The sequence below is a fragment of the Mustela nivalis genome (genome assembly GCF_964662115.1).
Source record: "Mustela nivalis genome assembly, chromosome: 8".
Lineage (NCBI taxonomy): Eukaryota > Metazoa > Chordata > Mammalia > Carnivora > Mustelidae > Mustela > Mustela nivalis.
This window is the reverse complement of record NC_139027.1, coordinates 6,359,557-6,381,287: the sequence shown is the minus strand read 5'-3', so window position 1 is coordinate 6,381,287 and position 21,731 is coordinate 6,359,557. Positions and strand designations below refer to the sequence as shown.

The 21,731-nt window shown below is 40.3% G+C and overlaps 1 protein-coding gene across 6 annotated transcripts in view; it reads right to left on the bottom strand.

Moving 5' to 3' along the window:
• Positions 1–21,731, bottom strand: part of TAF1B (TATA-box binding protein associated factor, RNA polymerase I subunit B) — a 74,987-nt gene that overhangs the window by 7,435 nt on the left and 45,821 nt on the right. For all 6 annotated transcript variants that reach the window (XR_014315587.1, XM_082745488.1, XM_082745489.1 and 3 more), the window contains exons 9-14: positions 14,331–14,478; positions 12,492–12,669; positions 11,889–11,935; positions 10,173–10,263; positions 5,869–5,939; positions 4,881–5,103 (exon numbers count right to left, since the gene is read on the bottom strand). Coding sequence is in view for 5 of the 6 variants with exons in the window: in XM_082745488.1 (XP_082601614.1) it covers positions 4,881–5,103; positions 5,869–5,939; positions 10,173–10,263; positions 11,889–11,935; positions 12,492–12,669; positions 14,331–14,478 (758 nt within the window). In the remaining variant the exon portion in view is untranslated. The remainder of the gene's footprint in view (positions 1–4,880; positions 5,104–5,868; positions 5,940–10,172; positions 10,264–11,888; positions 11,936–12,491; positions 12,670–14,330; positions 14,479–21,731) is intronic.

Sequence of the window (21,731 nt, the reverse complement as noted above, 5' to 3'; positions counted from 1 at the left end):
AAGGGGAATTTACCAACCAAAACACTTAAGGGATATCTTAGCTACCTGAAATGTATGGGCCTTATTTGGATCGAATTATATTAAAAATTTCATAGCAAATGGAAAAATCTAAACACTGACTGCATATTTGGTAATATTAAGGAATTACTATTAGCTTTTTAATGTCTGATCGATGTTTATTATGGTTTTGCTTTTAAAAATATTATGACATCTGAGATATGCTTCCAAATAATCTGGGGGCGGGGTGGAGGAGTGAGTCGGCAGGGGCGAAGCCAAGACTAGTCACGCTGACAATTGTTAAGGCTGAATGGCAGGTACGGGGGGTTCATTATACTATTCTACTTTTTAAAAGATTTATTTATTTATTTATTTGACAGAGAGAGAGAGAAAGCGAGAGAGCACATGTACGCAGAGTGGCAGGCAGAGGGAGAGGGAGAAGCAGGCTCTCCACTGAGCAGGGAGCCCGATGGGGGACCCTGGGATCATGACCCGAGCCAAAGGCAGCTGCTTAACCGACTGAGTCACCCAGGCGGCCCTATTCTCTGTAATTTTGAATATACTTGAAATTTTCTATAGTAAAAGGCTTTAAAAAACAGGTAAACAAATTTTAGATATTGGATTTATATAACATATATGGTCCTAAGTTCCTGAAAGAAAGTTTATGTGTGCACCACAATACTCGGTCTCCATAGCTGTGACTATGGATAACTAGCTTTGGTTCTCTAACCCACAAAATGGGAAAAAATAACACTGCCTACCTCAAAGAGTGAACAAAAGTATCGAATGAAAATATATATTAAGCACTTAATCCAAAGGTCAGAACACGGTAAGGGCTCAAAAATGTTCGCCTCCGGAATACTCCTTTAAAATTGATTTGTTTTCATTTAAAATCTTACTACTTTAATAACCTGTAATAAAGCCAAAACCCTGCCATATTCACTAACAGGACATTTAAAAGGCTCAGCTACTCATTGATTGGTTTAACAGAAATCAAGTATAAGCCATTCACAGGAAACTCTCACAAACTTGGTTGGCCTCTTGCCACCAAGAGGTGGCAATTTTCTTTTCAATTTCAGCTACCGTGAAAGAGTCTTCCAGACAAACCACTGTAACAAAAAGGGTAAAAAAATATCATTTCTCTTACTTAGGGAAGCTCTTTTTCTACACAAGAAAGATAAGAAAAGGTTTATAAATTATTTGTTCCCATAAGGACTTTTAAGTCGAATCACTAACAATCCTTTATAAGGATTACATTCTTTACCACAGATTCAGAGAACTATCCTAGAGTTATAAGCCACAAAACCAAACAGAACGTACAATAATGTGTGACTGCCAAGTATTTTGCTGTAAGTAGCATATGAGCCAAGAGATGTTCCTTGAGCTCTGACTGGGAAAGAAATGAATGTGGCAAATGGATGCTGTAAGAATATGTTTATACGAATAATTTTATGGGAAGGGATAAGCACAGGTTTATATTTAAAAGAAGGGCGTAAGGTACATCTGAATTTCCTTATGAGAACTTCCTTGTGAGAAGTTCGAACCTATGCAAAAATAGTCTCTCAAGTCGGTATGCCTGCAAAATTAAATGAACCTGCCAAAACAAGTTCAAGTTTTGGTGGTCTGAAAGATGTTCAAATTTGGCATACGACATACATATTTGAGTACTGTTTTTTTTTTTTAAACTCTAGTTTAAAATATTAGTTAAAATAAAAATTTTCAAATTCAAATCAAATTTTTGTGGGACCCAAACAAATCTGTGTGTGTTTGGGGGCAGAGGGCATCCAAAGCCTCTCCATTTTCTGTGGATGGCAACCTGAAGGACCTCGGCTGTCTTTCTTCTTGGGAAGGAGCGCAGAGCCACCTGCCCCTTTCAGGGAGGCCGGGGACAGACACTTGATGAGTCAGGGCCCACGACAGATCTTTAGACTGGTCAGTGACAGGCCTCCTCCAGAAGCACACTTCAACACGCACGCGGAACATTAGGGAAGCATTTACATTCACGGGGACTGTCCGTTCTGCCTGAGATAAGAAGCATAAATGACCTCTTCGTGTCTGAAGTGCTCTTACAGCCTTTCTCTGCTTAGTCCTCACAGCCTGAGTGCTCTCGCAAGTATTCTACTGTACAACCTTTATCTCTCGAACCCTCAGACAGGAGACCTTCTGTGTAACACAATTCTCTGCACACCTGAAGGTCTGCTCTTGTAAGCATCAAAACACTACATTTATTTTGTACGGACATCTTTGAAAACCAAGTTACATGTTATTAGCATAAATTATAAGCGCATAGTATAAATTAGGATGAAATGAAATTAGTATAAAAGCGTAAGGTGTAATTATATTATTATAAGTTGTTCAGTTTTACTGTAAAAATATTAGAAAATGCAGCTAGGAAACACAAACCCAAAGAGAATGCACATGGCACTGTGGGTCACGCCGCGGGACAACTGAGGCCCCCCCGGGCTCAGTTCGTTAGGTGGAGCCACTGCCCAGTGTTGTGAATGAGCTCCAGACCGGCTGCTTCTGCTGCTGCTGCTGGCTCCTCTCTGGTTCGTCACGGCAGGGCACTAATGTCTGCTGTCGAGAGGACTATCAGCAGAGCACCTCTGAGGCTCCCTCCGACTTGTTTGATGATTAGGAGTTTGGAAGGCAGACCACTCAGCCTGACGGAAACACACCCGAAGGCAGAGCGAGCCGCCTGAGTGAGGGGCTAAGGGGCTTTCTGAGAAAAGTGCATTAGCTCTAGTCAAGGACTTTGTGACATTTTTACTGGTTGGTGGAAGCCTTTTTGGCCCACTCTGTAGTTCTAGGCTATGGTCTAAATAGGCAAGGTGGACAGAATTTTGGTGCATAAAGTCATGGTGTCACTGAGGCTTTGTCTACAGGTTGTAATTTTCAGTCTTACAGTTCATGCAGAGAAAAAAAAATCCCAGCTGTTTCATCTCTCACTCTACAAGGTCTATTTGTGACTAACTGTATTATGTAACTATGACTGTATTATATCCGTGAAGATTTAGAAAGATCTAGAAATCCACTGATTGCCCCATGGGAAAAGCATAAAGGTACGAGCTCCCCCCAGCTAACCGAGGACCAATTCCACAAGCATGAGAGACAGAAGGCGCCACAACACTACCTCCCAGCTTACTGGTCTCATGACGGTGCCCCTCACCGGCCAGGACTACCACCATTTCTCTTCCTTCTGATCAAATCTTAACATTGGAAAAAGCCACTGCGCTGACCACTGCGCAGGAACGTGTGTCCCCCTCAGACGTGGAGTGGAGCCTGGGGTTTGGATTCTGGCCTTTCCTTGTTGCTGCTGGGACCGTGCCACTCTGCGGTCATTCTAGACGCAGCTGAACTTTTGTTAAGTAGGAAATTTTCATTCAGATAACTTCATTTTGTTCTCTCCTATTGTATTTTCTACATTCTACTTAGCTTTGATTCTTTGAGTCTTCAAGAGAAAATCAGTTTCAGTCAGAGTAATAATTGCAGTTATCATGGACTGAGATTTACTACGTGACAGACGCCACAATCTCACTGAATCCTCATTCTCGATTTCCCGTGCATTCATTCGACACGGTAACCAGTGAGCACCTACTACGTGCGAGGCCCTGTTCGAGCCTCTGGGATTTTTCATTAACTAAGAGTCCAGGCCCGGCACTCAAGGACCTTCTACTCTATTCTGGTGTGTGTGTGGAGGGCAGACGAATAAGCAAAACAAATATATACTCATCTATTCCACACTGACAAGAGCCGTAAGAAGTAAAACAGAGGCCGGGCGGGGGGGCGGATAGAGAGCGGCGAGGTGTGTGTGTGAGGGGGAGGGAGAGTCCCTGCTGTTCCGGACAGGACAGTGCATGAGATGCAAGAAAACCCGGCAGGAGCGGGTCGTGTGGCCACGAGGAGGAAGAGCATTCTAGGCGAGAGGCACAACACGTGCAAAGGCCCATGTGCTTGGCAAGTTCAAGGAACAGCCAAGGAGGCCCGCGTGAACGAGGCAGAACGTGGGGCGAGGTGGCAAGCAGGGAAGGTCAGAGAACTGCAGGGGCCTGTAGGCTCCGTAGGGTGTGAGGCGGGAGCCACCGGAGGTTCCGAGAGGAGAAAGACCAGCAGGACACGCGGCTGTGCCACGGGGAGCTCGTCTGCACGCTGCTTCGTGAGGGGACAACGGCTGCAGAGACGGTAAATGACTTGCCCACAAGGCGCAAGCAGCAGAGCAGACAAAGGCCTGGTTCACGGCCCCGCCTCCTCACTATGGGAACCTGCTGTGTGAACAGGTTCTAGGGATAAAGACTGAGATTAGTATACAATGAAATTAGTATAAAATTAAAAAGGCACTTGGGGCGCCTGGGTGGCTCAGTGGGTTAAGCCTCTGCCTTCTGCTCAGGTCATGATCCTGGGGTCTGGAATCGAGCCCCGCATCAGGCTCTCTGCTCAGCGGGGAGCCTGCTTCCCTCCCCCCTTAACCTCTGCCTGCCTCTCTGCCTACTTGTGATCTGTCAAATAAGTAAATAAAATCTTAAAAAAAAAATTTAAAAGGCACGATGAAAAAAGTCCTTAAAGTCTAAAACCTTTTTCAGCTTTATCAGGATACTATGGACATAACATCTGTTAGATTTAAAGTGTGCAACGTGTGTCATGTAGTGATTACCACAGTAAGGTCAGCTAACACTTCCATCCCTAAAACTCTTGAACAAGACACAACGTGTAATTCCAATTTTCTTGATTGTGAGCCCAACGTCTTCTAACAAATAACCTATCCGGTTCTTATACAGTCAACTGTAATTTTATGTGACTTTTTGAAATTAGGAAAGAATACTACTTCAGGCCAAACTAGAGATTTCATGATTTTTTTATCCCATATTTCTGAAAGCATCACATACCTTCTACAGAATTTCTGGGTACTAAGCCAATAGAGTGAATTCTTGATTGTCAGTGACTGGCCTTTCTTCTTCAGGATCCCCTGGAGGCTATGGCCATGGAAACAGGTTCCTGCAGAGTCTCCTTCAGTCCAGTTGAACTGAAAACTTGAAGGACTTTTTTTTTCAACAGTTGGTGCTGAATCAGTCAGTGCGCTAAACTGTTTTTGTAGACTCACCACCATTTCTGGAAATGGAGGGAAAAAGGAAAGGAATAAAATAAAAACTAAAGTAAACCACAGATGGGTTTACTTGTTAGCAATGTACTACGCCGGTTTCTGCGTTGGACAAATGCACCAGGAGAACGGAAGTGGGGAACACGGGGGAGAGGAAAGCAGCTGAGGAGAACTGGGGAACGACCTAAAAAAGGTTGAAGTGGTGGGTACTAAGGAGGACATGTACTGCATGGAGCACTGGGTGTGGTACATAAACAACGAATCTTGGACCACCGAAGAATTTTAAATTAAATTAAATTAAAAAAATAAAATCAGCAAAGGGGAAAAAAAGTTAAATGGTAAATCTTACGTATTTTTACAATTAAAAAAAAGAATGAACAAGACACCTTACAGGCAATTCTCCACAGAAAGAGTTCTGAAAGTCATAGAAATACAGGATGATTTCAGATTTTGGTAGGAACTTAAGTTCTGTTTTAAAGAGTACAATGTTCCTGAAACAGATTCCTCTGGAGGTTTCTTAACGGAGGACGATTATTTCTTTGGATGGGCACCGGAACACTCGAAGAAGTAAAATAATCCCTTAAACACTTTTAAATTTATTTAAGTAATCTCTGCACCTGACATGGGGCTCGAAATACAACCCCGAGATCCAGAGTCGCAGGCTCCCTAGACTGAACCGGTCAGGTGCCCTGAGACACTCACTTTTCAGGAAGTCAAGATATTTAGCTTTTCTACAACAATATAACTAAATGGCGTTAAGAGAAACTGCAACTTACCTCTTCTTTTATATACCACTGCTCTGTCAATGGATGAGTGGTAGAGTGGCTTTTCGCTTTTCCACACATATCTGTATGAGGCAGAAAAACATTTGGAGCAGGATGGAGAAGAAATGGACCTAAACACATTTCAGAGACGTTTCTCTGAAGCAACATCTTCAATTCCTAATACTCCGTGTAAGGGCTCAGCCTTAGAACGACCCACTGACAGGTCTTACGTCCCAGATGCAAGCAAGGAGCTCTGAAGGGGACGGCTGGCCAACAGAATGATGTGCTCGTCCCCAAAGACTCCCAGATGTCACAAGGTCCCGAAGAAGATATTATACAAAAATGTAGAAATGGTTTCTCTCACTGTAAAATTCTCTTGCTGTCTGTTCTCAGAAAGGGAATCCACCACCTAAGAAACAACTGTTCCTCCTTGCCCTTGCCCAGCTGCCCTTCTGCTGAGGATTAAACCAGAGGTACATCCGGTAACGGATACGAAGTGAACAGTAGGTACCAGTCTCCTGATAGAAAGATGTAATCGATGTTAATAATGACTGTTTTCCTCACAATTATGTGTGAACTAAATCTTAATGAACATACCACATTTAAAATATATCAGAGAACTTGTCCTTGGACCCTATGGTAAAGGAGGTTTGTGATTCTTTCAAATATCTTTTTTGAATTTGTTTTCTTAAATAATAAATGTAACAATATACTCAAGGTAAAAAAATAATGAAGAAGTTTCCTAAATAGTCTAATCCCAATTGGTGGATAAACCCACTATTAAAAATCTCTTGCAAATACCTAACCTAGACAGATTTTCTCATGCATTTATAAAGCCTATACTGGTGGCAACTAGGGCATTACTTCCTTGGGGCCATAAGCCCAGGAAATGGGAGAAGTGATCTAGAATAACCTTCTGTACAGATACTCCTTCTTTAAAAATGTACTTTATTTTGCCTACCTCTTCCCCAAAAGCTACAAAAAACAGAGGCACTTCACAAAGTCCTAAAGTTTTCTGCAGGAATTCTGCATCCTTCTATCCAGTTTTCCAGTAGGATTTGGTTTCCCAGCTATTCAAAATTCAGGTATAATGTACACACAAACCCATCATGTATAGTGTGCGGCTCCGCGGACTCTGGCAAACAACAGTCCTGTGATGACCACCAGGGTGAACGCGCAGAGCTGGCCCTTCAAGCCGAAAGTCTCTCAGGCCTCTTAACAGTCCATCCCTCTCCACGCTCCCAGATCCCTGGCCTTAGGCAACTACTGATGTTTTTCCATCGCTGCAATTTATAGCCTTTCCCAGAAAGTCACATAAAGGGAGTCATACCATAGGTAACCTTTTGAGACTTTCTTTCAGCATAATGCATTTAAGTCATTCATATTGTTGATGTGTCAGAAGTTTGTTCCCTTCATTGCTGACCAGTACTTCATCGTACAGATAAACTCCGCTTGGTTGATCCCCCTACCAGCTGAAGGGCGTTTGGGTTGTTGCTACTTTTTGACCACTGTGAACGGAGCCACCACGAACACTTGAACAGAGATTTTTATGTGGAGCTGTCATTTCACTTGGGTAAAGATGTAAGAGAGCGAACTATAGGTAGTGTAATCAATGTATGTCCAACTTTACGAGACACTGTCAAACATCCAAAATGGCTGTACCATTTTAAATCCCCACATTAGGTACGGTCAGTTTTTTTTTGCTCATTTCACTTTGTTTTTGACCATTCTAACTGGTGTATAATGATACCTTACTGTGGTCTTAATCTGCATTTCCCTATTAACTAATGATGTTGAGTATCATTTCACAATCTTCTTTTGTCCATTTAAAAAACTGGGTTTTTGTGTTCTTACTGTATGAGAATTCTTTATTCTGAATACAAATGTCTTATCATATATGGGATGCGCACATATTTTCTCCCATTGTATGGCTTCTCATTCTCTTAACAGTGTCTTCTGAAGAGCAGCTATTCATTCTTTTGATGAAGTCTAATTTATAATTTTTTTCTTTTATAGATCATACTTTTGGTATCATATCTACAAGATTTTGCCCAACCCAAAAGGCTAAAAAGATTTTCTGCCCATGCTGTTAAATTTTCTTCCATGTTCCTCCCAACATCTTCCATGACACCTGGAAGTCATCAAAGCAACCTCTTAAGTGGTTATTAGACTGTCAACTACTGTTTACTGATGTTTTCATAATCTCCTACATAGGAACTCATACTTAGCTACGGAAAATGCTTTAAAAACTTTCATCTAACAACATGGAAGGTGATGTTCAGAGTAACAGGAGAAAAAATTACCAATTAATGTCACCAGTGGGGGTGGAGTAGGGTGAAACAGACCATACACACAAAGTCTCTGTGCCTAAGCACTAGTCATTAGTGATTTACATGTGGGATTTTTGCTTAGCTCAAATCACCTACTCCATACAGAAGTTCTCGGTGGTGTATCCCCTGGACAATCTCTTCCCTGAGCCCTGGTCTCTCCCTGAAGATGCCATTTTGGAAAATATATTCTCTTTGGTCATTAAACTCTCCCCTGATGTACCTAAAAGTCAGTAAGTCAAAGATGTGTAAATAAATGCTAAAATATCAATCTGGGCTCCAACAGCCACGTCTGCGGTGTAAGCTGGTACTTGGCTTGAGCTAATGAATTCCTAGTTACCACTGAGATGCCTGAGTGGCAGGGCCACTGAATACCTAGCCTCTCGGTATCAGCCAGGACAACCCCTGCTGGCACCACGAAAAGGCAGGCCTCGTGGCTGGTACTCCCAAGATAACCTAAGGCAACAGAATGAATTTCTGTTCTTCCTGATACTCTTGTAACCACTGAGATCCAAAGACCAAAGAGACATTCCTTCTCTGACAAAGAAGAGGAAGGACCCAGTTTCCTGGGCACCCACAGGCGGTCAGAGTAAGTTCACACCCCACCTCTTTTCTTTCATCGTTAGGTATCAAACCTGAATAGTGAGAAACTACCACCCCTCTTCCCTTTTTGGCAAGGATCCTCTTCCCCACAGTGCTTTATTCATCCTGCTAAGTCTGTTTCTCTATTTAAAAGCTCTCTTAAGGGGCGCCTGGGTGGCTCAGTGGGTTAAGCCGCTGCCTTCAGCTCAGGTCATGATCTCAGGGTCCTGGGATCGAGTCCCGCATTGGGCTCTCTGCTCCGCAGGGAGCCTGCTTCCTCCTCTCTCTCTCTCTGCCTGCCTCTCTGCCTACTTGTGATCTCTATGTGTCAAATAAATAAATAAAATCTTTAAAAAAAAATAAAATAAAAGCTCTCTTAAATGTAGAGGAAAAATAATGCAGTTCTACCTGTGAAAACTAAAATTTAGTTCTTAGAGCACAAATTCGGCATTATTATGCCTATTTCATTGATGAGGAACCTGGGGCTGAGCAAATTAATTTAACTAATTCTAGGAGCCTTGATTTTTCTCAAAGTATATAAAATTAGTTGATCAATTGAGTATTAATATAAGTTTACATAAAATACAGAGATGTTAACTTTTTCTTCAAAGTCTGGTAAAGACTCCAAGTTCTAAAAACAGTTACCAAACTGTTCAAATCAGAGATCAATAGAAATATACTCTATATTATGTAAGATATAGTATCTATGAAAATTTATAAGCAAACTAAATTTCAGTGTGCTGAGGCTAAGAAATCAAGTAACTTGCGTGGGGTTACACAGCTAGTCTGTACTGGAATCAGGATTCAAACCCAGAATGGTCTGTCTCTACAGGCTACACTCCTTCCACTCTATCATAACAAACCTACATCAGAACGAGAGTTCAAAGTCAAATGATGAGACTGACTGAATTAAATATCCTCTTTTTGTGCTTTCCTCCATTTTGATTTTTGTAGGGATTTTTATTTGGGGGAATATTCCAATTACGTACATCACGGGCTGGTAACTGTAATCTTTGTAATATTGGAAAGCAGACGGGAAATGATCAACTTTGAGAAAAGGGAAGAAGGAAGAATATTAGAAATGTAGGCATGACTCATGCAAATTAAAAAAATTAATAACTAAGTACAATATGCTACTCTGGATTGGATCCTGGATTGGAAAGAGGTCATTAATGGAAACACTGATGAAATCCAAATAAAATCTGGAGTCTGACTAATAGTAACACCAAAAAAAAAAAAAAAAAAAAAAAAAAAAAAAAAAAGTCGATTAGAACACAGGGACTAATATTTTCTAGAAAAAATGTCATAATGCTAAGTAGTCTAACTGCTGAAACTTTAGCTTTCAAATATAAGGTAACAGACTTGGAAATCAAGCAGGTAAACTTAAAACCAGAGGAGACAACATACTTTGCCCTGGCTTCTTCCCACTTTTGTTTTTTCTCATCAATAGATTTCTTCATAACTTGGTACCATTTTCTGAAATCAAACCATGGCTTATCTGAAAGAAATGAAATCCATGATTAGTAACCAAATAAGTGACATTATAACTATATAAATTATTCACCGGAGTCTTCATTCTTTGGTATAACTAAACATTCTGAAGTCAGCATTCTGGGATTATGGAGTCACAGTCTCCATACCTTAACATGACTCCTGAGCAGTCCATCACAGAGTTCCTATCTATATTGTGGCCCTAACTAGATAGTACTAAATTTATTTATTTATTTATTTATAGACAGGGGGAGTATGACAAGGGACATTAGAAGACACCTTGGTCAACCTTTCACTCTGAGTAGAAGCTGACATAAAGCGATGTGTAGAAAGAAGTATTTAGCATGTATTCTGGAAAGAACTCACAAATTGATTTCTACCACTAAATCCAAGCTCCTAAAACCAATGAATATATATGTGAAATCTTGAAAAAAAAAAGTAAAACTCTTAGAAACAGTAGTTTCTACTCTAACAGAGTAGAAAGTAGTTCCCAGGGGCTGGGGGTGGGGGTGGCAGATAGGGAGAGGTTGGTAAAAGGGTACAAAGTTTTGGCTCTAAGAGAAGTAAGTTCTGAGAATCTAATGTAAAACATGCTGACTGTAGTGAATCACAGTGTATTATAGCAAGGAAATCAACTAAGGGAACAGGACTTAAATGTTCACACACAGACACACAAGATTAAAATGTGAGGTGATAACTGTATAACCAGATGAGAGAACCCTTTCATAGTACATAGTACAAATCATCACAAGATGCACTTTAAATCGCTTACAATTTTTGAATGTCAATTATACCTCAATAAAGCTGATAAAAAAAACAATCACTATAAATCCTAATGAAGGAAATAAGAAACTAGAATTGCACTTAAGAATTCATACACCTACCCAACTTCACTGAATTGCTCTTAGGCCAGACACTATGTTAGGCACTAGAGAGCCAATAAAAATTTAAAAAAGACAGAAAGATATGGTCCCTGCCTCTAGAAGCTATAATCTACCTATCCTTCTACCATTTATGTTGGGCCTTACTCTATGTCAGCTGTTCTCAGCACTCTACAGACACTGGCAATCGAACCGGGATGGACATATTTAGTGCACCAGTTCTGATTCAGTGTGCTAACCTCTAACAGATGTTTGGATAGGAGCAACTGTGGCAGGAATGATTAGTTCTGATCTGGGAAGTGGTAAGGTCAAGAGTGGGTGTGAAGAGAAGGCAGAATCTTGAAGAATAAAGGCAGATCTGTCAGGGATTGGGGGAGCTGGGGGGTAAGAAGGAAAACATTTCAGGTAGAAGAACCAGCATGAGCAAAGGCTGAGGCATCACAACAGATGGTACAGTCAGGGAACTGCCAGGACGCTCTCAGTCTAGCATGGTTAGGGAGGAGAAGGCAGGAATAAAAAAGCAGGCTGGTCTTTACACATCGCAAGGAATCACCGAAGTTTAGCAGCCTAGATGTCCTAAATGTATAACTAGGTAATTATAAAAAGAAATAACTCTGGTATTAGGCACAATTTTTATACATGTGTTTGTCTATGTGTACTTGTATATTTTTCAAATATACATTACATTTACTGTATCTTCTAATCCATCACTTAAAATCACTCGGAATTTGAATGACAAAAAATTAAGTACCTTCTTTGTTCTTTTCATTATATTTCTCAGCAATATTAGACAATGTCCTGGAAAAACCATAAAGCACGTCAATTTATTTGGAAGTCACTTATTTGAAGACAGTTAAATTTTGAGTTCTTCTGAAAGAAAAATATAGACTAGCACTTGAAACCTATGCTAACTTTTAATGGAGAAGCAATCACTCTACACACTGCTATTGTTTATTGGCGTTTGGGAGAAGTGACGATTTAAGTTGCGTTTACTTTCTGAAATAATCTTTGAAGTCGCATAGCGCCAGGAGCCTAAAGACATACAGATAAACTGCTACAAGATTCTTTAGAATTTCTGTATGATTTAATGTCGGGAATCAGTGAAGCAATGAGAACACATGTATCTACTTAAAAAATAGGAACACAACATGAGACAAACAACTTACTAAGGTAGAATTAACTCTCTGACAACTAGCTGAGTCAAAATTCACGTAGGAAGTAATTATTGGTACTAGTCAATGTTCTGCAACTAAGAGGCTCTATTTTCTCTTGAGATAATATAAGGATTCCTGTATTCCGACTAATTAGGTAAAAACTGTATAATTTTTTCCTCATAAAACTGACATACACTCACCATTCTAAATTGTCATCCAATAAAAAGAGCAATTTCAACACTATGACGATGACAGCGACGGCCTGTATGTCGTATTTAACAGTTTTTGCCATTTTAGCTATAGGATCAAATGTCAGAAAATCCACTTCTCCTATCCCAGTCATTTTTACCACTTGGTAGGTTAAATCATTCATTTCATCTGTTGAAGAACAAAGAGTAAAATGTGAATTAATTCTTTGCCTCACTAGACCATACCAATGTGTACCTCTGTAAGATAAGCTTTATTATCCTAAAACACGGCATAATGCTAGAACTGAGGGAATACATTTTGTAAATAAAATAAACCAAAAAATGGTATCTGTACAGAAAAACAAGTGGTAGAATCATGGCAAGGCCTTTTCCTATTTGGACTTCCTAAAACATCTATTACGTATAGGACGCATTCTGGTACCTAACACACAGCCAAATGCTTGTTCTCTACCGTATCCTACAACTCCCTTGTCTGTGTTCTACAGCAATTTGCACTTGCCTGAAACAAAAATCCCCTGTAAGACCGAGAGCTTCTCTAGGAGTGCACACTAACCTGCTGGCTGGCACCCTAGGAGCCTCTGCGCACATTAAACTTGAGGCACTGCTTTCCCAAGGAAATCATATGGTCGGCTTAGCCTCTATTATTCAAAGCTCAATAATGTGGCACTTGGCACCAGAAAGCCTAGCCAGGGCCTATATATTTAGGTTTTCCAATCATTAGCTTTGTGACTCTGCATTAGTCACTTAACCTCAGTTTCTTCATTTGTAAAATGAGCTGTGGGAGGATAAACTGAAATTAAAAAAGATTAAGTGAATATACTTCGAAAACTCTCAATTACTAAACAAATTTCTTTACTCACTAATCTAAGTACCCAAGATGTACAATATTCTATTTTTAAGTGAACAGCTAGTATTTATAAGAGCACGATCAACTGTACTGAATTAAGTAGCATTTCCTACATGCTTTCAGTCGCCATGTCCTGTGGACTCTACTCCCCTTCTCCATCCAGTGGCAAGCACGGGAACCAGACACTTGCCATGAGCAGCCTGTCAGTTACATTCTGGTAATCCCTTCAGTCCCTTGCGGTCCTTCTAGTACCTACTATTACAGTCGTGTGTGTATGTAATATACACATATACTACCACATATTTATACTTATTTTTATCATTGGAGTTATACCATGCCTACAAACACAGTTTTGCATATTGCTTTCTTCATTAACATATACATTTTCCTTCCCTATTAAAAATACATCCGACTGTGTTTTATACTGCTTAAGCAATAGGCTAGCCACACCATGTCTGTATTTTCTCTTTAGAATATAAGTCCTGAATTTCTCACATTTCTAGTTTTGCAAGAAATTCAGGACCGGGTTCCATTGGCAGATTCCACCGAGTGACCTGTGTCTTGGTATATTGTGAACAAGGTCTAGTGAGGCTCTCCCCACATTCCGTGCTTCATCGCCTTAAAGAGTTCATTATGACCCTGCAAACGACCAAGCGCTGCCTTCTTTTCAGAAGGGGGGCATCCAGCTCGCTAAGAACACATACTGGAACATTTGTTACTTTCACTGCACTCAGTAAATTTACTGTAAAAACCAAGCGTATCCCTCACATCAAAACAGAATTCTTTATTTCTGAACAAGGTCCTTTTAACCTTTCCACATAGCCTGAAATATTTTAAGAAAGGATTCTGAAATTAGGCTTCATGTTAAAATAAGACCCTGTCAGGAGGCTCTAACTATCCATGATCTGAGAGGAATTCTCTCTTTTGTTCATTGTCATTTTACAAGTCTGTAAAGGCTTCCTCACCACATATACTACACTTACCAGGGAGATTGACTTCCATCAAGTATTTCATACACAAGATATCTGGGTGAAGATAGCAGTCTTCAGTTATGTCTGGAAAACGTGGCAAATCTAAGAATTTGGCGATTTCAATCATTTTTTTATAGATATCCTCATAGGCAGGCCAAGACTGCAATAAAAAATAATCAAGGTAGCAACTTTTGCAACATAAATTATTTTTAAAAATATTTTCTAATTTTAAAAGTAATATGTATTTGCTGAATGAAATTTGGAATGTGCAGAAAAGCATTACGGGGAAACCACCCATAAATCCCTAATATCCTAACTTAGCAGCTTAAAACAGTGGTAACGCTGAATTAAAAAGCCACTAAAATTCCATTTGGCTCATAAAACTCTTACTGGCCTTCCCCACGAGAGAGGGAAATCATTACTTCTTGCCAGTCACAGAAGAACCGGGGAAGGGACAAAACTGTGACCTAAACTGAAGTTCCAGAGCCCTCAGGAGTGCTCTACAGCACGACTTCCCTCTCACACTCCCTCACCACACCCGTCTCATTTATCTTCAAGTTCATGTCTAACAAACTTAGCTCTCTGTTTCACAATATTCACAAGCTTCTATGTGGGAGCTAACACCAGAATTTAAGTCTAATAGTTGAAAATATACAATTCAACTTCATATTCTCCCATATAACCACATATAAAATTTTATAGAATCCAGGAAAATCTATTAGCTACTATGAATAAATTTATTCTGTTCACTTGAAGATCACCCCTGTAGTTTTTCTGGTATGCTATCTTTAGCTTTGCAATTCATAAACATACTTGAAATTAATACTACAGGGTGCCTGGGTAGCTCAGTGGGTTAAAACCTCTGTCTTCAGCTCAGGTCACGATCCCAGAGTCCTGGGATCGAGACCCACATCGGGCTCTCTGCTCAGCAGGGAGCCTGCTTCCCTCTCTCTCTCTGCCTGCCTCTCTGCCTACTTGTCATCTGTCTCTCTGTCAAATAAATAAATAAAATCTTTAAAAAAAAAGAAATTAATGCTACATTTTTTTTCTCATTTCTTCATCCACTCACATAAAAATATTAAATTTAGAGTCACTCAATGGAAATGACTTTGGGAAATGTAAAGATGAATAAAACAATGCCTTCATGTGTAAATCTGGTGATTCACAGACCTGTGCCCCTGGGGATAAAAATACATTATATGTTTACAAAAAATTAATAAAAAAATAATAAAAAAATGCCATCAAGGAGTTTATAACTTAGAAAGAGAGACAAGGTATACAAAAATACAGTATAAAGTAGAGAGTTATCAGGTACCTCAAGTAAGACTTTTTTTTTCTTATATGGCTTATGGAGTCTTGGAAAAACTAACACTTCTCATATGGTAGGACCCTATTAAAATTGAGCCTGAAGACACATTTTGGCTACCTGCTGGCCGTATTAAAGTTGATTATGTGTACATTCCGTGGCAAGGCAATTCTCCCCCTAGCTACATATCCCCCACAGAAATGTCATGAGGTCCGCGGAAAGACACGTCGGTTCTTAACGGCACTATTTGTAAAAGCCCCAAGCTGGAAACCACCCAAACGCCATCAACGATAGGTAAATTTTGACAAATCTCACAATGGAACACTTCCGGGCCCGGAAATGAACGCTCTGCCTGCAACGACATGAACGCATCTTCAAAACATCACGTTAGAAGAGAGAAGCCAGATGCAAACGAGGATGGTTCCGGTATATAAACAAAACTCCGCGGACGAAACTCAGCGAGCGAGCACCAAGCTTCCGCGGACTGAGAAACGAGCACTGAGGCGGGGGGAGGAGTGCCGGGAGGGGCGCCGGGTGGGGCTCGGGGGAGCGGGTCATGGTCACGGTGTTTCTCCCTCTCCGGACTGGTTCGGGCTGTGAAAATTCATCAAGCTGCGTACTTGGGCGACACGTTCGCTTTTCTGTATGTCTAGTTTACCGCAAAAAGTGGCAAGAAAGGTAATACCAGTTTAGAAAACCACTTCGTGTGACAGAAATACTTCCTACATCGCCTCGTAGGAGGAATCATCAGCCGCCACATTCAGAGTTGGAAACACCCTTAGAAGTCTATGGTCCAACTTTACAAAATCCCGAGCAGGCAGATGTCTGGCCCTTTTTACAAATGTCCAGGGATAGGAACTCAATACCTTCCCCGAAGTTAGGCTATTCCATTTTTAATGGGTTTAGTCATTAGAAAGTTCTTCTGTATTCTAAGTAAAATGTTCTCGATTTGAGCTAATAGTCAGTTAAAATCGGCCCAGCTGCTTGTGAAAGTGCTGCTGTTAAATCATGCCTTGTCCATCTTCTAAATGTTCGAGTGTGTCTGGGAGCTGACTAAAGGAATAAATATTTCTCTGTTAAATTTTACTTTGGGGGGCGCCTGGGTGGCTCAGTGGGTTGAGCCACTGCCTTCGGCTCAGGTCATGGTCTCAGAGTCCTGGGATCGAGTCCCGCATCGGGCTCTCTGCTCAGCAGGCTCTCTGCTTCCCTCTCTCTCTCTGCCTGCCTCTCCATCTACTTGTGATTTCTCTCTGTCAAATAAATAAATAAAATCTTAAAAAAAAAATAAATTTTACTTTGGTAAATTCAGCTCATATGCAATTGTAAAGCACAAGGAAATGCTTTGCATTATAAAAGATAATCATACTGGTAATTTCTAGAAATTATAACTATGCTTGATTCTACTTTGCCTGAAGCTACAATCTCCTTTGTATTATATTTATTTTGAGTTTAATATAAAAAAAGGCCTTTGGTTTATGCTGTATTATTAACATGTGATTAACTGTAGCTGAAGGCTACGAAGTAAATTTCTGTCAATCTGAAGTAGCAGTGTTACCTTTTAACCTTTTTTCAAGTGTTGAAATAGAGTGATTGTACTTGTACACTAAAGTACTGTAAACTGTATTCTAATCTGTGAATTTAAAAAATGAAAAGAGGAAAACATAAATTCTCAGTGAACTTTGGGAAGAAGTGGTCTTTTTTCTCTACAAAATGAATTCATTTAGAACGCTGGGATGGAGTGGTGAACAAACGGGCTTCATTTTGCACAAGATTTGAAGTATCTTTTCAAGTTAAAATAATTTTAACATTGCTGACGAGGTTTATGACAACTCTAATCCTTTCAAATAATGCAGGTAGGAAATGTAATTAAGCACTTTTATCTGCAAACAAAATAAACACTAGAGAGCAGTGAATGATCCCCTTAGAAAAATAATCACCTCAAAAAATCAATTTAATGTATGATAAATTCATTGACTAATAATTGTAAGGCCCTAGGAATCTGGTAAACTTACAAAGATTTAATATATTTCAAATGTCCATACTAAAAGCTGGTATGTCAAACTAAAAATCTTGTGACAAATAGGCTATGATTCTTTCATGTATGAACTGAGGATAAAATATTAATTATTAATAATGCAAGTCTATCAACTTATATTATAGTTTACAATAGATTCTAGATTCTCCTACTCTCAAGTAAGTATAGCAGACTTCACTTTTAAAATTTTCATTTATTTTTGGGGCGCCTGGGTTGCTCAGTGGGTTAAAGCCGCTGCCTTCAGCTCAGGTCATGATCCCAGGGTCCTGAGATTGAGCCCCACATCGGGCTCTCTGCTTAGCAGGGAGCCTGCTTCCTTCTCTCTCTCTGCCTACCTCTCTGCCTACTCGTGATCTCTGTCTGTCAAATAAATAAAAAAAAAAAAATCTAAAAAAATAAAATTTTCATTTATTTTTAAAGACTTTTCCTTTTTGAATACCTTGATTTTGAATACCTTGAATTCCTTTTGAATACTGAAAAGCTTTTCTTTTAAAAGGTGGCTACAGGGTTTTCAGGGTGCCTGCATGGCTCAGTGGGTTAAGCCTCTGCCTTCAGCTCAGGTCATGATCTCAGGGTTCTGGGATCAAGCCCTGCACAGGGCTCCCTGCTCAGCAGGGAGCCTGCTCCCCCACCCCCGCCTGCCTCTCTGCCTACTTGCGATCTCTCTCTCTTTCAAACAAATAAAAAAAATCTTTAAAAAAATAAAAATAAATAAAAGGTGGCTACAGAGTTTTCAAGATCATCCTACTTATTTTTTACCAATCTGCTATAATTGTTATGCATATAAGTTGTCTGCAATTTTTATACTACTGTAATTCCATGATGAATGTAATCTGATTATAAAACTACATGATTACAGAAAATTTATGAAATATAAAATACTATAATAAAGACAATAAAAATTGCTCATAATTTAGAGAAGGCCACTGTTAGCATGTCGGAGGACTTTTCTCTCAGCCCTTTGGGGCATATCCACATTTATAACACTAGGATTTCAATTCGACAGCCTCTTCGACACTGCCACTGGAACATCTTCCCACTGTGCCAAACGTACGTGTTCCAGACTGAGTTTTTCATCTCCCATATCCCTAAATTTTATCCCTCCATCAAGGTTCCTTAACCCGTCACTAAAACCCAACACTTAGGAATCATCCTTGGCAGCTCTGTTTCCTCGCACACCACAAGCACCCGGACTGTTTGCCTCAAAGCTGGGTCTGGAATGCTGCTGCTTCTCATCACATCTACAACTACCCTCCTACTCTAAACCTCCACCATCCCAGACTGGACTCCTAGCCAAAAGTTTTAAAGCAGCACTAGCTTCTGCCACTTTAAAGCTACCACCAAGAGTGATATTTCAAAATTCAAGTCTGGTATGTCACTCCTCTACTAAAATCTAACAGTCTACCTCGCTCTTAGGCTAAGCTCCCATCTGTCTGAGAACCACTGTACAAACTGAATTAGATGTACATGGTTTTGTCTCCTATCTTTTCACCTAACATTGTATTTTGTGAGTATTAGAATGTCAGGAGATAGCCTTTGAAAGGATAATTTTGAATAACTGGAAAATATTCCCCTCTATGAACCCATCACTTCCTTATTATTGGCCATCTATGTTAGATACACATCACATGCACACGCACTAAGCAGCTATTAGAAAGCATTTTCATAGGCTGCTCTATGACTTAGGACAACTTTCATAGTTTCTATGACTTAGGACAACTTTCATGAAAAGAGCTTTTCCATGGGCTGCTCTACGACTTAGGACAACATTTCATAGTACAATTCTGATAAAAAAAAAAAAAGCAAGAAAGAAATGTATATATAGCGTTCAAGCCTAATTTGGCAAATATGTTTACGTACATTAAATGAGACAATCAAAAATACCAATGTTAAGTGTTAATGGCATCCATGAGTAATTGGATTGTGGGTGATTTTTATTTCCTTTTTTATACATTTTTTTCTACATTTCTTTTAATCACTCTAAAATAAGTATTCAAAAACGTATTACGTGGTCTCAAAATTACACATAGAATTACCATATGACAGAGCAACTGTGCTTCTGTGCGGATGCCCAGAACTGCGAGAAGGGCCTCCAACTGTCATCTGCACACTAATGTCCACAGCAGCATTCTTCACTACAGCCAAAGGTGGAAACAACTCAAATGTCCACGGATGAAGAGATCAACAAAATGTAGTATATACAAACAATGGGATAGTACTGAGCCTTAAAAAGAAATTTTCATTTCTGAGACACGCTACAACATGGAGAAAGCTTAAAGACATTATCCTGTGTGAAATAAGTCTGACATAAAAAGACAAATACGGTGTTATTTCACTAACATGGAGTCAGGGTCACAGAGACAGAAAGGAGAGTGGCCGACCTCGGGCCGGGGGGCACGGTGCAGTGGGGAGCTGGGGTTTCCCAGGGACAGCTTCAGTTTGTGAAGATGAAAAGGGTCTGGAGATGGACGGTGGTGGTGGTTGCACAACCATGTGAATGGACTTAATTTCGCCAAACTGCGCACTTAAAAATGGTTTAAGTGGTTAAGCTTTATGTTATGCATATTTTGCCACCATTCTTTAAATGACTTTTTTTTTCAAGATTTTATTTATTTAACAGAAAGAGCACAAGCAGGCAGAGAGACAGGCAGAGGGAGAAGGAGCAACCAGCTCTCTGCTGAGCAGGGATCCCCATGCAGGGCTCAATCCCAGGACACTGACATCACGACCTGAGCCAAAGGCAGACACTTAACCGACTGAACCACCCAGGTGCCCCTGCTCGTCCCTGCCACAATTCTTAAAACGTATAAAAAAGGAACCTAAATAACATCTGTATAGAGGGGAAAAACCCACAACATATTAGAGAGGTCATAATTAGAAATAATTTTAAAAAATGATGAACATTATAAAAAAATCAACATATAGGGGCGCCTGGGTGGCTCAGTAGGTTAAAGCCTCTGCCTTCGGCTCAGGTCATGATCCCAGGGTCCTGGGATCGAGCCCCGCATCGGGCTCTCTGCTCAGCAGGGAGCCTGCTTCCTCCTCTCTCTCTGCCTGCCTCTCTGTCTACCTGTGATCTCTGTCTGTCAAATAAATAAATAAAATCTTAAAAAAAAAAATCAACATATATAAAATCTACTACAAACATTCAAAATCTGTAACTACTTGCTAATATCTGCCTTTGTCATCTATAAAATACTGTAACAAAAGAACATTACGTCAAGGAGATGGAGTCTATGTAATTGTAATTATTAGACATGTAACACTCAAGTATGGGTTTGCCTTTCCCAGAAGACAAAATATACTGAGCAAAAAAGAAAACACAGTATCTGCAGAATCGCTTGTTCCAGGTCTCTTTATACATAAATGATTACTTAATGGTTCTAGTACAATACCAAAAGGGGCTGTCTTCTTGACACCTCAAATGAGGGAAGTCAGAACGGAATGTGACCACTGTATTCCATTTCTGTCCCAGAGGACATCATCAAAAAGCCCAGAATGCTACCCTCTGCCCCCAACCCCAATTGAAATGGTGGCCCCATTGTCCCTACAGGGCTTGGCTATGGACTAACCTCCCCATATAGCTATCTGCTTCCACTCCAACTGAGACAGGCTAGTCTGTAGGGCAGCAGAGCCCCAGCCTCAGGCAGGAGACCAGGAGCACAGTTACACAGCACTCTTTTACAGGGTTAAGACCACAGTGAAACATTTTTTGTTCCTGTCCTGTTGTCCTCAGCCCAGAGGGGAAACAGGCTCTAATTCCGACAGGATTCTAAAGCACGGGTAACCACCATATAATATTTATGGTAAACATTTAATGGGTATGTTAGTAAAGCCTTATTTTGACTTAGAAACTGCATTCGTGTATGGAGCACACCCAAGGAACGGTCTCACCGAAGCTGCTGGGACTCGTACTGCATTTCCACTTGGGGAGCGGAATGTCTGGTGTATTCAGGTGGAATAAGAGGACTAGCAGGATCCTGTTGGAAACTCTGCAGGTGTAGGAAAGTATAATGACATTTTGTTTGATACTGGCCCTTTGGTTATCTAACGTGTCTCATTCTACCTGGAA